Source organism: Gobio gobio, assembly GCF_949357685.1.
Source record: "Gobio gobio genome assembly, chromosome: 6".
Classification (NCBI taxonomy): domain Eukaryota; kingdom Metazoa; phylum Chordata; class Actinopteri; order Cypriniformes; family Gobionidae; genus Gobio; species Gobio gobio.
Genome location: NC_137102.1, coordinates 33,550,310 through 33,567,550, shown reverse-complemented (window position 1 = coordinate 33,567,550; position 17,241 = coordinate 33,550,310). Strand labels below are relative to the sequence as shown.

The 17,241-nt window shown below is 42.3% G+C and overlaps 1 protein-coding gene across 1 annotated transcript in view; it reads right to left on the bottom strand.

Moving 5' to 3' along the window:
• The window catches only part of ipp (intracisternal A particle-promoted polypeptide), a 37,313-nt gene that overhangs the window by 1,783 nt on the left and 18,289 nt on the right, over nt 1–17,241 (bottom strand). Inside the window, exons 8-9 of the mRNA XM_079819478.1 lie at nt 12,031–12,153; nt 15–235 (exon numbers count right to left, since the gene is read on the bottom strand). Coding sequence (XP_079675604.1) covers nt 15–235; nt 12,031–12,153 — 344 coding nt within the window. The remainder of the gene's footprint in view (nt 1–14; nt 236–12,030; nt 12,154–17,241) is intronic.

The window sequence follows — 17,241 nt, the reverse complement described above, 5'->3', positions numbered from 1 at the left end:
TATGGAATCCTAACCTCCTCTAAGCAATACTTTTCCACAGTGTCCAGTGATCCCAGGGCCTCATTCCAGCCTCCTACAGCGTAGATGCAGTTATTGAGACTAGCCACACCCACGTACGCCCGTCGGGTCACCATGATAGGCAGGGCGCTCCAGCGGCGAGAGATTGGGTCGTAAGCCTCAGCCGAGCGCAGCTCCATTCCCTCATCACTGATGCCACCAATCACATAGATGAAGCCTGGAACATTCACACACAATAATGAAGACAAGGGCCTGCATACTCTTTCCATACTTCCACAGTGCATTTTCACACTTCCGATCGCATCATCCTGAAGTCACTGGGGTTTTGGTTAAATGCCTGAAATAAGGTCTGTGGTGAACACAAGCTCAAGATAGGTTCAGGTTTTATTCTACGATATAAAATACATCAGTGGTTCTCAAACCTGTCCTGGAGTACCACCAGCCCTGCACGTTTTGTATGTCTCCCAATATCTGATACACCCATTTCAGGTCTTGCAGTCTATACTAATGAGCTCTTGAGTTGAATCAGGTGTGATAGATGAGGGAGACATTCAAAATGTTCAGGGCTGGTGGTACTCCAGGACAGGTTTGAGAACCACTGAAATACAGTACATCATTCCTGCTTGTGATTTTTAAAAAGATTTTACTTGTCTGGCACTCTTGCAAACTATTCTAATTCAAACTTTCAAGGAAACTATTTTTTAAATAAAGACTTGTTGGAAGCTTAGTGATGGTGACACTTAAGTCATGTGACTGTGGTATAGTTCGTTTATAGGCTACGTTTAGCTTAAGCCGATTGTATTTAGGCTTTGAAATTCATAAAAGTTGTGTTGTGTATAATCACTGCAGCGCTTTATAATTATGTCCAATTTCATATACCTTCGGGCATATATAGCCTGCATGCGCTACTGTACATCAGTAAGTATATTCGCTTCTCCTGCGGCAAGTGGGGCAAAGCTGGTGGATCTCTCCACTCAATGTTTCAGAGAACTGGGGTTACGACAGTACACTCTAAAAAAAAAAGGTTATATATGGCACCAAAAATAGTTCTTGGCTAGTAATCATAGGGGAACCTTTTTTAGTGCTATATAGCACCAATTTTGGTGCTTCAGTGGTTCTTCACCGGTTCTTTGACTAAGGTGCTATATAGCACCTCTGAAGAACCGCTGAAGCTGTCAGCTCTACCACCTCCGATGTGAACGCAGGGAAACATTTCGGCATGAAGGCTGGATTAGGCTTAAAGGACAACTCCGGTGAAAAATGAACCTAGGGGTAATTAACACATGGTTACCGAGTAGATCGTTCTCTGGGATGCGTTTTCATGAAAATCGAATGTAAAGAGTTTTATCTCTAAAAACAGATTAGCTTATAACGCTAGTATATGAGGCATATAATAAGTAAAATTACATCGCTAGTTAATACCACTAACAAGGCTCAAAATAGCCTCACACTAACACGGTAGCATAATGTACATGCAAACCGAAGCATTGAGAACTTTGTAAGTGTACAAAAAGTTTAATAAGAAGATACTTTATAAAGACAGTACATTACGCGTATACAGACAGGAGCCATCTTGGAAAACAGTCTCGACGAGTCAAGCCACGAATGCTGTGCTAAGTGAGCTGGTCGATAGGAATTAAGTTTGTGAGTTCATCACTTAGCACAGCGTTCTTGGCTCGACTTGTCGAGACTGTTTTCCAAGATGGCTCCTGTCTGTATACGTGACTCAAGACAGTGTCTTTATAAAGTATCTTCTTATTAAACTGTTAGTACACTTACAAAGTTCTCAATGCTTCGGTTTGCATGTAGGGACCCTCATTATGCTACCGTGAGGCTATTTTGAGCCTTGTTAGTGGTATTAACTAGCGATTTAATTTTACTTATTATATGCCCCATATACTAGCGTTATAAGCTAATCTGTTTTTAGAGATACAACTCTTTACATTCGGTTTTCATTAAAACGCATCCCAGAGAACGATCTACTCGGTAACCATGTGTTAATTACCCCTAGGTTCATTTTTCACCGGAGTTGTCCTTTAAGGAAAACTTTATCTCCACCCAGAGAGAATATAATGCACGAGGGGTGAACCGAGAGTGCATGTAACTCACTGACACGTTTGGCTGATGCCAAGGCCAAGTGCAAAGCTGTCTTGAAGGACAGCAACTTTAGGGAAATATTCCCCAGAGGCTCAAAAGGGAATTGAGACAGAGCTTCCAGCACCGTGGAGAGGTCCCATTCAGGGATCGTTCTCCTAATGACTGGCAACGAGCGACGGGCAACCTTGATAAATCCGTGGAATAGAGGATGCTGCCCAACCGTTGAGCCCTCAAAATCCACATGACAAGCATAAATAGCTGCCAGATAGACCTTAATAGTGGGAAAGGACCTGCCCCTTATCCATAAGGTATTGGAGGAAACACAAAATATAAGAAACTGAGCAATGATATGAAGTGAGACCCCGCCCATCACACCACTCACCGAACACTTGCCACTTGCAGCCATATAAGGACCGTGTAGAAACGGCCCTGCATGGCATTCTGTATAGTAGCCATAACGTGCTTAAGTTCGTCCTCTCACGGGCCAGGCCCAGAGAGCTACCCTGTCGAGTGTGGGTGATAAATCTCCCCGTTCGCTTGAGACAATAAGTCTGTGCGGAGGGGAAGGCGCCATGGCTGGGCATGTAACAGAGGGATTATCTCCGCCAGCCATGGTGGGCCAGTGCATCTACCCCGAGGGGTGCGTCCAAGTCCTTTAGCGAAAAGAACATGGGACAATGGCTGTTTTAACACAAGGCGAACAGATCTACGGACGCCTGTCCGAATCTCATCCATATCATGCCCACTATCTGAGGGTGGAGGCGCCAATCTCCAAAGAGCGGGTTCCACCTCGATAGAAGATCCGCGCCTCTGTTCAGAATACCTGGAACATGAGTTGCACGTAACGACAGGATAAATCGCCTGCTCCATACCAAAAGCTTGTAAGCTAGAGCATGAAGTTTCGACGAGCGCACGCCGCCTTGACAGTTTATATAAGCCACTGCCGTGGTATTGTCGCAGCGTACGAGCACATGATGTCCCTGCAGACGAGGCAGAAAATGATTCAGAGCCTTCCAAATGGTCAGAAGCTCTAAATAATTTATGTGCTCTGAACGTAGTTTGCTCGGCCACTAACTGTTCACAGTTCTGCCTTCTTCGGTCTGTTAAGGACCCCAGCCTGTTAAGGACGCATCCGTCGTCACAACTTTCTGCAACATAACCGTCCCCAGAGGGGCGCCCTGTGCGTTAAAGTCTACACTCTTCCAGTGGCGCAGAGCTGCAGCTGTCACAGAACGGCAAAGATCGTGCAACGGGCTAAAATGTAGAGACAAAACCCATTTCATTTTTATTTCTCAGGAGTCCTAGTGGCAAAACCTGGATAGATGAAGCCATAAGACCCTGTAGCCTGAGACATGTGCGATATTCCTTTGCTCAGAAGAGAGGAGATTTCCTCTTTCAGAACGTGGGCCGTGCTTTCCTCTGTGTGAGAAAATAGAATGCTCCTGAAACGTTGGGGTTTCATAGCAAACTGCAGACGATAGCCCTGCGATATTGTACAAATTACCCATTCGGGTTGGGCGGCAGTTCGCCAAGCTGACACATGGCTCACGAGCGTACCAACCCGAGTCGTGCTGGCTTTGTGCATGCCCAGCTGGCTTATTTGTTATGCAATGAAGCCCTCTAGTGGGGAAACTAGGGACGGCAAGCGTTGGTTCAGAGAGGTGTCCACTCTTTGCAGAGAAAAGTGCTTTCCCTGCAGAGAGAGGGTATCTCTCTGTAACAAATTCATTTGATCCGTTTGATTAAATGTGTTTTTGTGGGTTTTTTTGTGTGTTTTGTTTTTTTATGGGCTGGTCAGCCCAGACAAGAGCAGTCGCGCCCCAGCAAGTCCCCGGTTGTGCGCTGTCGTCACCGTGTCCCACATCCGAGTCCGAAAAGTCGAGCTCGCCGCACTGGGTAGCAGTGACTTTAAGGCGGCATTGCAGGAGTTTCTTAGGCAGCACTAGGCAGTGACTGCAGTTCTCCAGATTCTCTATGGCTTCTTGTGCGTGCTTGAGGCCCAAGCAACCCACGCTGAAAGGGTGAAGATCCTCAGCCGCAATAAGAGCACCACACGCGGCCGGGCAGACCCGTGATAAGCTAGCACAGGAAAAAGCAAGAATAGAGAGCGACATACCAGAGAGGAACTCAGAAAAATCTGTGGCGGCAGCCGTGGAACAGGAAACACGAGCGAGAGCGCGGGCGGCTCCGAGAGCAGACACAGAGTTCAGTTCCCCCATATGACGTAGGTCTGGGCAACAAACTCAAGCCCTTCCCACATTTCTCTTTAAAACTTCTCGTTTTAGACTTCTAATTTGTGACCAGTGTTTTGCTCTATCCTCTGCGCTTCTGCGTTCATCAATACGTCAGGTCAGAGGTCACTCTTCTGCCATAACTAGACTCGTGTATGGCCTTTACCAGAAGCCAGTTATTATAGTTTATAGATATAAATATGGATATTTTTCTTACAAAAACACTTCGGTTCAGAAGGCCCTTATTAACACCTTGGAGCTGTATGTGTTATATCTTATATTATCTTATATCTGATATTCTGCTGTAAGAATACACGTGAGGCGAGAGTGAGCTTGAAAACAAACTGGCCGTCTTTATTGTTCCTCAATAGCGCGCCAACATCAAGTGCCGTTTTTACCATACCAAAATCACGTAACACAAAAGGGAGGTATGGAAACACAGAAAGGACAATTAGCATTTTGTAAATACACAACATATTCCTTCCTCCTAAATTTGAAACAGTAAAGAAAATGAACATTACTTCAAACATTTTTTTTTAACCTAACTAGGGAAAGAGGGTAGACTACCTCGATTCCCAGACAGGACCCTGGGGATTATTCTGCCCCAATGTTGTGGGTTTGTCACTAGTTACAGTGTCAGTCTATTAGGAGGTCTGCGTTCTCTCTGAGGATACGGCCGGTCCCTCTGTACGCTCACTGTCACAGTCTTTTTAACAGGAGTTTGGTTAGACAAGGATAATGGCTGAGTTGTAGGAGAAGTGTCTTTCACCTGACTTGGCAAAGTCTCAGTCAGTGCATTGCCAAAGGTTGGTTCAGAAGAATGCTCAGGCAGCTGGTGGTAATCTGGAGCCATTTCTGAATAAGGATCCGTCGTCACATGTTCTTCTGAGCTTTCACCAGAATTTGCAGCTAGTAAATGGTCTACATGCCTTTTCCAGATGAGGTGAGCGTCGACGAGTTCAACAGTGTAAGACACTGGGCCAGTTTGTGCAATCACCACTGCTGGTAGCCATTTGATACCTTTTCCATAGTTACGAGCTAGCACTTTGTCTCCAGGTCTGAAACAACGATGTTTTGCTTTTAAACTTTGTTCTATCTGAATGTTTTGTTGTACTTGAACAATTTGTTTTGTTTTCTGGGGTTTCAACAAATCCAGACGAGTGCGAAGCTGTCTTTTGAGCATTGCGGTGGCAGGCGACACTTTGGTGGTAGCATGGGGGGGGTTTCTGTAAGAGAGTAGACAAGTGTTGATGCGTTGATTTAGTGATCCTTTCCCGTGTTGACTTAAGAGCTTGCTTCATCGTCTGGACAAACCTCTCAGCAAGACCGTTAGTGGACGAGTGATAAGGTGCTGACCGAATGTGTTGAATCCCATTGGCCTTCATAAAAGCCTCAAACTCCTCTGAGACCAGCTGGGGTCCATTGTCACTGACAAGTTGCTGAGGGAGGCCAAAAATTGAACGAAGGGCTTCCACCGTTTTCACTGATGAAGTGCTTTTCATTATCTCAACCTCTGGCCATTTGCTGTGGGCATCCATAAGAACTAAAATCATATGGTCTTCCAATGGCCCTGCAAAATCAACATGAACTCTCACCCATGGTTCCTCAGGCCAGTGCCAGGGGTGTAACCGGGCTGGTTGAGGGGTATTTCTCAGCTTTTGACATGCACTGCACGATTTGGCCTTCTCTTCAATCTCAGAGTCCACACCTGGCCACCAAAAATAGCTACGGACGATTTCCTTCATCCAAACTACTCCACAGTGTCCAGAATGAAGCTCCTCAAGTACTCGTTGCCTCAAGGGTGGTGGAATAATGACCCTTGAGCCCTATAGTAGACAACCAGATTCAACTGTTAGCTAATTTCTCCTGCTCACATAAGGCCTTAAGAGCGGTAACATTTCTCCCACTTCCCCTCTGAGCACGAGATCCAAAACCTTGGACATCACTGGGTCAGTACGGGTGTGCTTTTTTACCTGAGCTGCTGTTACAGGGGAATTGTCCACCTCTTTGCTGGTTGTGGATGAGTAGAGGGCAACGGCAGTCGGGAAAGCCCATCGGCATTGGCATGATGTTCTGATTGTCTGTATTTGATATCATACTGATGTGCAGAAAGGAGAAGGGCCCAACGCTGCATTCTTGCAGCTGCCAGTGAAGGAATGCCTGAATGTGGGCCAAAGATGGAGGTGAGAGGTCTGTGATCTGTTAGGAGCGTAAATCGCCTTCCAAACAAGAACTGATTAAATTTCTTCACCCCGAACACAATGGCAAGTGCCTCACGCTCAATTTGGGCATTGTTGCCTTCAGCCTTGCTCAAAGTTCATTATGCAAAAGCGATGGGTTTTACCTCACCTGATGGCATGATGTGTGACACCACCGCCCCCACGCCATACGGTGACGCGTCACATAACAGCTGCACTGGCAGAGCGGGGTTAAAATGGGTGAGTGCTTCAGACTGCGCTAAAGCCATTTTCACTTCAGTTAACGATTCCTCACATTGTTTAGTCCATTCCCACTTTTTGAATTTGTTCAGTAGTTCATGCAGTGGTTTTAGCCTGTTAGCTGGATTTGGCACAAACTTTGCATAATAAGCCAACAGCCCCAAAAAAGACCGAAGCTGACTAACGTTTTGCGGAGCTGGTGCTTCCACTATTGCCTTCACTTTTGAGGGTGCCTTATGAAGCCCCGAACCATCAATTACGTGGCCCAAATAACTCAACGGAAAGGCAGAAAAACTCACACTTGTCCTTCCTGACCTTCAGTCCAAAACTCTGCAGTCTGCACTCTGCAAGGTGGCTTCCAAATTACTCAAATGTTCTTGCTCATCCTTTCCGGTAATCAGCAAATCATCAAGGTAGCACTGCACTGTCAGCCCACTGAGAATCTGGTCCATTGCTCTTTGAAATAGTGCCGGCGCCAAGGTAATCCCAAATGGAAGTCTCTGAAATTGATACATTCCCTTATGCGTCACAATGGTAAGAAGATTTTGTGTGCTTGGGTACACGTGCATCTGTATGCCTGGCACAAATCTATTTTACTGAACCGTTGGCCCCCAGCAAGACCAGAAAAGAGATCCTCGATAAGTGGCAGCGGATACTGCTCTTGGGTCAGAACTGGATTTACGGTTACCTTAAAATCTCAGCATAATCGAAGGGACCCATCCTTCTTCATGACCGGCATTTGCGAGCAAAGACTACATTACCCATACACCCTTGAGTTTTACAAGTGAAAAGCGCATGCGTCGCTTTTGCCGCTGTCAGTAGGCTTGTTTGAGATGCGCCTCGCCTGAAATTCAGCCGAGACTAGGCGGCTGCTGTGAGGGGAGGAGTGAAAAAAGAGCAGGCAAGACGGACAGTTCTCTCTTCTCGTAGTGGATCAGACACCTGCGAGATCAAAGGCGGATATCGCGGGATTCACACTCGTGCGCTTTGTTGCTGATGAACTGGATGTAATTAAATTTCTTTTGCTTTTATATGAAAATAAATATAATGAACAAGACACCCAAAGTTTTTGTTATTTATTTCCATTTGAAAGACGTGTTTATCAATCATTTTTACTTTAATTACATACTAGTTTTTATATACTTATTTATATATATATATGACAACAATCACATAACTCACATAGATCGCACTGTCCGAGAGTTTGGGAATATTCAAACATAAAAACATGATATCAGAGTTTTAAAATCAAACATTTAAAAAAAGAACCATTCATCACGGTTGTTTAAACCAATAAGCATTAAGCTGTCTCGTCAGCAAGTCGTTTCCCATCATGCTTTTGCTCAGCGCAGTTGGTGGAGAGCAAGGCCCTGTCCCAAATGGTACACTTCATGTGCACTTTCGGTCTTGTGGACTTACCCCCAATTTCCACCGGCTGCGGAACGGCTGCGGAACGGCTCCGCTGCGTGACAGCTCCGTGTTCCGTCGTCCGTCAATACCCACCAGGTCCGGATTTGTTGCGGAACGGCTGCGGTCATGACTGACAGCTGACGCCACGAGGCCCCATGTAATCTCGCGAATTCTGGTGTGATCGCGCGATATGTAGTTTCTATAAACAGAACTACCAAACCAGGAACAGTTTTCCATCCTTTTTAATGTTGTCCTTATAAAAAGGATGTGAGGGGTCATAGATGATGGGTTGATTCTGTACCTCAATAATCAGCATTTCTTCATCCATCGTGTCAACGGGGTTAAAACAAGCCTGTCTCCGCCCATTATGACATTTTCAAGGTGTAGTGTAGGGAAATATGAGCGCGGTGTATTTTATTTTAAAAATTAAACGGATCTTTTGTTTTGTTTCTGGCTGTTCTGTTTTGTCACTCGACTTCCTGTCCTGCGTACTCTGCCCTGTAGTGCTGCGGAGCGCTCCGGCATCTGGCAAAAATAGAAGCTCTGCGTATTTAATGCGGAGGGCTGCGGATCGCCGGAGTCGGAACGCAGCTGTAACGCATTCAGTGGAAATACACTCATTGACTTTAATGGAAACCTATTGACTCCGCCGCCGTAACGGAGCCGTAACGCAGCCGGTGGAAATTGGGGGTTACAATGGCCACTGCGTGCGCGTGTCCGTTAAAGGGGCTATATGCGTTTTTCTGAAATTTAAACTCGCGACTGACACCTGTGGCCAAAAAACAGAACTGCTCTTATTTCCTGCTCGCTCTCGCAGCGGTGGTGATGTCACATCCGCAGAAAGCGCGGGAAAAATCCGACCCGACAGAAAATAGGAAAAATAGGATACAGGCTTATAGGTGCACCCACTGTGAGCGGACAAGGTGTCAGTGTGCTCATCAGGAGATGTTTGAGTCATAAATGGTAAAATAAAAAGGCTATTGTTACGTTTATTTTGGGGAAAAAGTTGCATATAGCCCCTTTAAGTCCACGAGACTGCAGGGTGTCCCATTTGTCATTTTAGGTCTCAGAAGGGTCCTCGCGAGCACCCCCTTTGAGGTCGAAATGCGCCCTGGTTGCGCACTTCTGCCGGTTAACATTGGCCTGCATGGTAGGCCTAATGAGGTGCCGTCAATGGTCTTGCTTTGTAAATGAACCCTTATTGTAACAAATTATATAGTTAAACAATTACAAGAACTATATGTTAGTTCTAAGGCTGAGAACAAGTTAGAAAGAGCTTTAAAATACGGACCTTCTTGAATTATTGACTAAACAATCCCCCCATAACCACGCCCCCAACAAAGCCCCGCCCCCTCCGGTGAGTACCGGCACTTTATTTTTTCCACTTCAAGCACTGGGTGTAGCCCATTCACTGGTGTGTACTGGTCGTAGTACTCCAGCCTTTAAGAGTCTCTTCAGTTCGGCTTCCACCTAGGGTTTAAGTGCATATGCTACAGGTCAGGCTTTCAAAAATTTTGGCTGACTGCCTGGCTTCACTGTCAATTTCGCTACAATGTCCTTCATACTTCCAAGTTCATCACTGAACACATCTGCATATTTATTTAGAATTCCTTGCAGGTTTGTGTTTTCATTTATCAGATGGACCTCTTGCCAATTCAGCTTAATCTTCTCTAGCCAAGCCCTTCCTAGCAAGGCTGGGTGATTGCCATCAATAACGTACAGTGATAGTTTCCTTTTTTGCATATGGAGTTCAACTGTCACCTCAATTACCCCTTTAACAGGAACTATCTCCCCCGTGTATGTCTTTAGTGTGATGTTGGATGGCTGAGGGATGCGATGCGGCAGCATTTCCTTTAATGTCATCTCTGACACCAATGACACCGCAGCTCCTGTGTCTAGCTGCATGCGTACTGGTTTTCCGTCCAGAAACGGAGTCACCCAGTAGCCTCGTCCTTCTCCTGAAACAGATAAAACACAGAGCGTCCTCGTCCTCTGTACCCGAATCACTCGGTGTTGTCTGAGTGTTTTCCATTTGGTTCACAAACTTTTGTTTGAATTTTTGATGACTTTTCATTTTAGGTCCAGTGTAATTACTTGGTTGTGTCTTTTTGTTTTTGCAGGCACGCTCAATGTGACCTTTTTTGCCACAATTTCTACAGTTCATGTACCTGCACCAACAGTCTCCTGGCTGATGTCCCCCTTTTCCACATCGATAACATGGTTTATCTGAGTTTTACTTGTTTTTGTCTGCATAAACCTTGTGCACTTGGGTCGATGCACTTAGTTGTTGTGCCTCTTTTGCGGCCATTTCCATAGATGTGCTGATTTCTATAGCCTTTTGTAACGTTAAATTACTTTCAGTTAGTAGTCGTTTTTGTATAGCCTCACTTCAAAGACCACAAGCCTGTCACGTATGGTGTCACTCAGTGACTGGCCAAACTCACAATATTCAGATAGTTGTTTCAACACAGCCACAAATTGAGAGATGGATTCGCCATCTTGCTGATTTCTTTTGTGGAATCTGAATCTTTCAGCGATAATCAGTGGTTTCGGTGAATAGTGGTCTTTAAGTAAACCTACTATTTCCTGATAGGATTTGTCACCCGGTCTGTTTGGCTGTGTTAAACTCTGAAGCAGATTAAATGTTTTCACAACCATGACACTCAGAAAAGTTGGCACTATGGCTGCTTTTGATCTCATTTGCCAGCACAAAGTAGTCAAAACTTTCAGTATAGGCACTCCACTGTTCCACGGATTCGTCAAATGATCCAATGCTACTGATTAATCCAGCCATTTTGTTTACTCACTCCTCTTAATGTTTCTTTGTTTGTCAGCCTTGCGATTCCTCTCCCCCTCTTAATCCGCGTTCGTCGATCTGCTTCTTTCCTGTCTTTCACGCTGTTTCCTTCCAGCGAAGACAACTCGTTCAGCTGTGATCGTCGCGGTTCTGTGCGGGGTCGCCGTGCATTCACACTTCTCCCTCGTGGAAGATAGCGTGGTCGAGATGGGGAATTTGCGGCGCGACCATCTGTCATATGAAAACAACAACTCCGTGTGGTACGAAACGTCCTCGTCGCCAGTTGTTATATCTTACTGATATTCTACTGTAAGAATACACGTGAGGCGAGAGTGAGCTTGAAAACGAACTGGCCGTCTTTATTGTTCCTCAATAGCGCGCCAACATCAAGTGCCATTTTTACCATACCAAAATCACGTAACACAGAAGGGAGGTATGGAAACACAGAAAGGACAATTAGCATTTCGTAAATACACAACAGTATGGATTACTTTTATTAATGAATGGATGCCCTTTTTTGGGCTTCAAAAAACAAGGTACCATTCACTCCCATTATAGACTTGGAAGAGTCAGGATATTTTTTAATATAACTCTGATTGTGTTCATCATAAATAAGACGGTCATATACACCTAGGGTGGCTTGAGGGTGAGTAAATCATGGGATCATTTTCATTTTTAAGTGAACTAACCCTTTAAGTGTCCAGCCGTAACATTCTAACACTGCATCATTTCACACTGTACAAGTTTGGCACCGCAATCCACAAAAGTTGTGCTAACCCTGCTGTGGAGAGCCTTTTTGATGAAAGAAGAGATATAATGTTGTATAAAGTTAAGAATCATGCACAATTATGCCAGGTAAATGTATTATAAACGTAAAAAGGGTCCAGTTTAATTTTATGTTGAATTTAATACTACCCTATTTAAAATAAATTAGTATAAATTATGAAACAAAGTGGAATGTTCAAGTATACTAATATATTAAACCTTTAAAAGTAATTTATTGGTCATTAATATGGTCCAGTTATCCATGAGGACATACCTTGCAGCTCACAGCAGCCAAAATAATATCGAGGAATAGCCAAGCTCCCAATAACCTCCCATTTATTTTCTGCTGGGTCATATCGTTCCATGGTCTTCCCAATTTCCGAGCCAATCCAGCCCCCTGAAACAATAAACAACATTTACATGTCTGCAGTTATTTATTTATTTATGATTTAATGCCATATCAGCAACAATGGCTATATTCATGGCAATCAACAATATCACTTCAATACATTGTTTACAATAATTTAACAATTTTGTCCTAAAAACAATCAGTATACAAAATCAGTTATATATACCAATAACAACAACAGCAATAATAACACCAATTACATAGAATCTTTCAATTTAATATTTGACAGGAATTCTAAAATTACTCCAGGAGAAACCTTTTTAAAAATGTCCATTAATGTGTTTTCTGAATAAAACCGTTCACTAATATTATTTAAAAAAGGACATTCTATTAAAATATGTTTTACACTCGTGAAATTCTTACACAGATCACAAACCGGTTTCTCTTCACCGTTCAATAAATATGAATGAGTGAGTCTTGAATGTCCAATTCGGCATCTCGTATATACAACCTGGTCATATCTATTTTCAAAATAATAACGAACAACTCCTTGATTTAAAACTGGATTCACCTCATATAATTTGTTATTTACACATTCATTCCATTCCATTTGCCATTTCTTGTAAATGTACAGGTTCAATATGGGTTTAACGTCAGATGCTGTTTTTTTACATTCTGTCATTTCCAACTGAAGTGCTTCCTTTGCTGCTTTATCTGCTTGTTCGTTACCAGTCAAACCCATATGGCCTGGTATCCAACAAAAAACAATATTAAAGGGTTAGTTCACCCAAAAATGAAAATTCTGTCATTAATTACTCACCCTCATGTCGTTGGACACCCGTAAGTCCTCCGTTCATATTCGGAACACAAATGGAGATATTTTAGTTGAAAGCTGATGGCTGAGAAAGGCTTCAGACAGGCCTCCATTGGCATTCAGTACATTGACACTTCCAAGATCCATGAAAGGCACTTAAAACGTCGTTACAAAGTCTATCTCACCACAGTGGCTCTACAATAATCTTACGATGCGACGACAATAGTTTTTGTGCGCAAAAAAAAATCTAAATAACACCTTTATCCAACTTGTTCTCGACTTCCGTGTGTGCCTCCACGACGCATGCGCGAGAATATGACGCAGATCCGGCGTTCGGACATATGACCCAGAAGCGATTTGTTTACGAGCAGAGGAAGACGCGCGTGTCTAAGCTGTTGGATTCTACATTGATCGTGCTTTAGGTCTCGGCATAGTGCTCAAAATGGGGCTTAAGTGTATATTTCATGGATTCCCGAACACCGGCGCTACGTCATATTCTCGCGCATGCGTCGTGGAGGCACACACGGAAGTCGAGAACAAGTTGGATAAAGGTGTTATTATGATTTTTTTTTGCGCACAAAAACTATTGTCGTCGCATTGTAAGATTATTGTAGAGCCACTGTGGTGAGATAGACTTTGTAACGACGTTTTAAGTGCCTTTCATGGATCTTGGAAGTGTCAATGTACTGAATGCCAATGGAGGCCTATCTGAAGCCTTTCTCAGCCATCAGCTTTCAACTAAAATATCTTCATTTGTGTTCCGAATATGAACGGAGGTCTTACGGGTGTCCAACGACATGAGGGTGAGTAATTAATGACAGAATTTTCATTTTTGGGTGAACTAACCCTTTAATATCTTGTTTCTTTAAAGAGTCCACTTTTCCTATTATGCTGGTAATTATAGGATGTTCAGTTTTCAAAGAATCAAGTGCTTGTAGGCAGGATTTAGAATCTGTGCAAATTAAAAAGTTACGATGTTGTTCCTTCTCAATTTTTTCAAGAGCTAGAAGTAATGCACATGCTTCAGCTGTGAAAATTGAACTTTGTCCAGAGATACACTTGCCATAGCGTTTTGACCCAATCACTACTGCAGCAGATACCCGACTGTCTGACTTTGATCCATCTGTGTACACAGGTACATGAGTTGGTAAGCTGTGCCTTATATCCAAAAATTCCTCCTGATAGACATTTGGATGATTTATGTTTTTTATATACTGAGACAGGTTCATCATGATGATGTGTTTTTTAATATTCCAAGGCGGTATAGGACACAGATGCGTCGATGTAAGGATATCCAAATTAATGTCCATATTTTCCAAGTGTGATTTTATACGAATTCCAAAAGGACTGATGTATGTGGGTCTGGCTTCATACAAATGTGAATACTGAGGATGAAAAACTGAAGGATATGCTGGGTTACTTTCATTGGCTTTTAGCTTAACTACATAGTTGAGAGCCAATTTCAGTCTTCTGTTATATAACGATGGTTCTCTTGCTTCTGTATACAAGCTCTGTATTGGGGAATTCCTAAATGCTCCTAAGGCAAGTCTCAATCCTGTATGATGTACTGTGTCCAGCATTTTGATGTATGACTTCCTAGCAGATCCATAAACAATACTCCCATAGTCCATTTTTGATCGAACAAGTGTCCTATAAAGTCTCAAGAGAACTTCACAATCGGCTCCCCATTTAATCCTTGCTAGCACTTTTATAATATCCATTGCTTTAAAACATCTATTTCGCAGCATTTTAATATGAGGAATAAAGGATAGTTTGTTATCAAAATTAATTCCTAGAAATTTTGTCTCTTTTATGACTTTAATAGGTTCTCTTTCTAAAAAAAAGCTCTGGATCTAAGTGCATAGACCGCAAAAGGCAAAAATGCATACATACAGTTTTTGATTTAGAAAATTTAAAGCCATTTTTTACTGACCAGTCATACATTTTATTTATACATATTTGTATTTGTCTTTCGATTACGTTCATATTTTTTCCTTTATAACAAATACACACATCATCTACATATAAACTACAAAATATATTAGATCCCATAACACTTATAATACTGTTCATTTTAATACTAAAAAGAGTAACTGAAAGTATACTTCCTTGAGGGACTCCTGATTCTTGTACAATCAAGTCAGATGATATATTTCTTACGCGAACACGAAAAACTCTATTAGATAAGAAATTAGAAATAAAAATGGGTAAATATCCTCTGAAGCCCATATCGTACAAATCTTTTAAAATACCATACCTCCACGTAGTATCATAGGCTTTTTCTAAATAAAAAAATACCGCTACTACATGTTCTTTTTTAATAAAACCATCTCGTACAAAAGATTCTAATCTTATAAGATGATCAAGAGTACTTTTTCCTCGTCTAAATCCACATTGATATTTACTGATCTTTTGATCTTTTTCCAAGATCCACACCAGCCGGTCATTTATCATTCTTTCCATAGTTTTGCATAAACAACTAGTTAGTGCTATTGGTCGATAATTATTTGAATCAGTATGATCTTTTCCAGGTTTAGGTATTGGTATAACTATTGCCTCTTTCCAATAATATGGTAATTCTCCTGATTTCCAGATGTTGTTGAAATTTTCCAGTAGAATCACTAATACACTATAGGGTAAATGTTTCAAAAACTGATAGTGAATTTTGTCAGGCCCAACTGCAGAGTCATTAGAGTTTTTTATGGCTTTCAAAAGTTCCTCCATTGTAAAAGGCTGGTTATATACGATTCAGCGTTATCAGAGGAGAAATCAATTTCTTTCCGTTCCTGCTTTATTTGCATTTCTTTAAATCTGGGAAGACCATTTTCTAATGATGAATTTCTCTCAAATGTCTCTGCCAATTTATTAGCAATATCCTGTTTCGTTGTTAGGAGGGTATCTTGACTTTTTATATGTTGTATTTGTAATCCTCCTTCCTTATTTTTCATCTTTCGTATCATATCCCATACTTTCTTTGTTGGTGTCTGTGATGTTAAACTTGACACATACTTTTTCCAACTTTGCCTCTTTGTTTCATTAATAATTATTCGTGCTTGTGCTCTACAGATTTTCAGTCTGATGAGGTTTTCTGTTGTTGGATGTTTATTAAAATCTCTTTCTGCCTTCTTCCGATCAGTAATAGCCTTTTTGCAGTCTTCATTAAACCATGGGTTTCTCCGACGGCATGACTTTGTTGATGTTTTTGGAACTGATTTTTCTGCTATTTCAATCAGTATGTCAGTGAATTGCTTTATTGGATCTTGATGTTCTTTCCAGTCTATATTAAACTTCTCATAGCACAATTTTTGAAAATTATACCAATTAGCTTTTTCCACTTTCCATCTTGGAGTATTTTGTTGAACGTCTTCTTCAGTGGATGTTAAAATCAATGGATAATGATCACTCCCACAGAGATCCTTCCATACTTGCCATGAAAAATCAATTAGTACTTCAGGTTCACACAAAGTTAAGTCAATAGCAGAATAAGTTCCATATCCTGGATGCAGATATGTGCTTGAGCCATCATTTAATAAGCACAAATCATTATTATATATGAATTCTTCTATTCTTCTGCCTTTGGTGTTTGTATGTCTTCCTCCCCATAATGTGCTGTGACTATTAAAATCACCCATTAAAGGTCCCATGGCATGAAATTTTCATTTTATGAGGTTTTTCAACATTAAAGGTCCCGTTCTTCGTGTTTTTTTGAAGCTTTGATTGTGTTTACAGTGTGCAATATAACATGTGTTCATGTTTCGCGTGTAAAAAAAAACTGTATTTTTAACACAATTTACTTATCTGTACACCGCTGTTTTCACTGTCCTACAAACGACTGAAGACTTCCTTTATTCTATGAAGTCCCTCCTTCAGAAACACGTAACGAGTTCTGATTGTGTCAGCGGTTCCCGTGTTGCGATTTGACAGCAGCTTAGCGAACGTAGCACGGTCCTGTGTTGTGATTCGACAGCAGCTTAGCGCACGTGGAAAGGTCACGCCTCTTAACAGGAGATATATACGCGCTTAATAATCTCTACAGCGTCCCTGGGAAAGCCAAACAAAGGTGATTTGACTCCGGGATGAAAATAACAGCGTCTCGACGACATGGCGACAAACACACTGAAACGCAGCACTTCCTTTTCTCCATGCGACGTCCTCTTCTTCTCCACGTGGGACAGCAACAAGACCACGCCCCCTTTTTTCGCGTTTTCTTGTGGGCGGAGGTTAGTCTGTTCTACTGCTCTACTGACGTAATTAAAGCAGGAAATACCAGGATGTAGTCCTAACCAGCCGTTCGCTGTAGGCTTTGAAAGGGAACTTCTGTT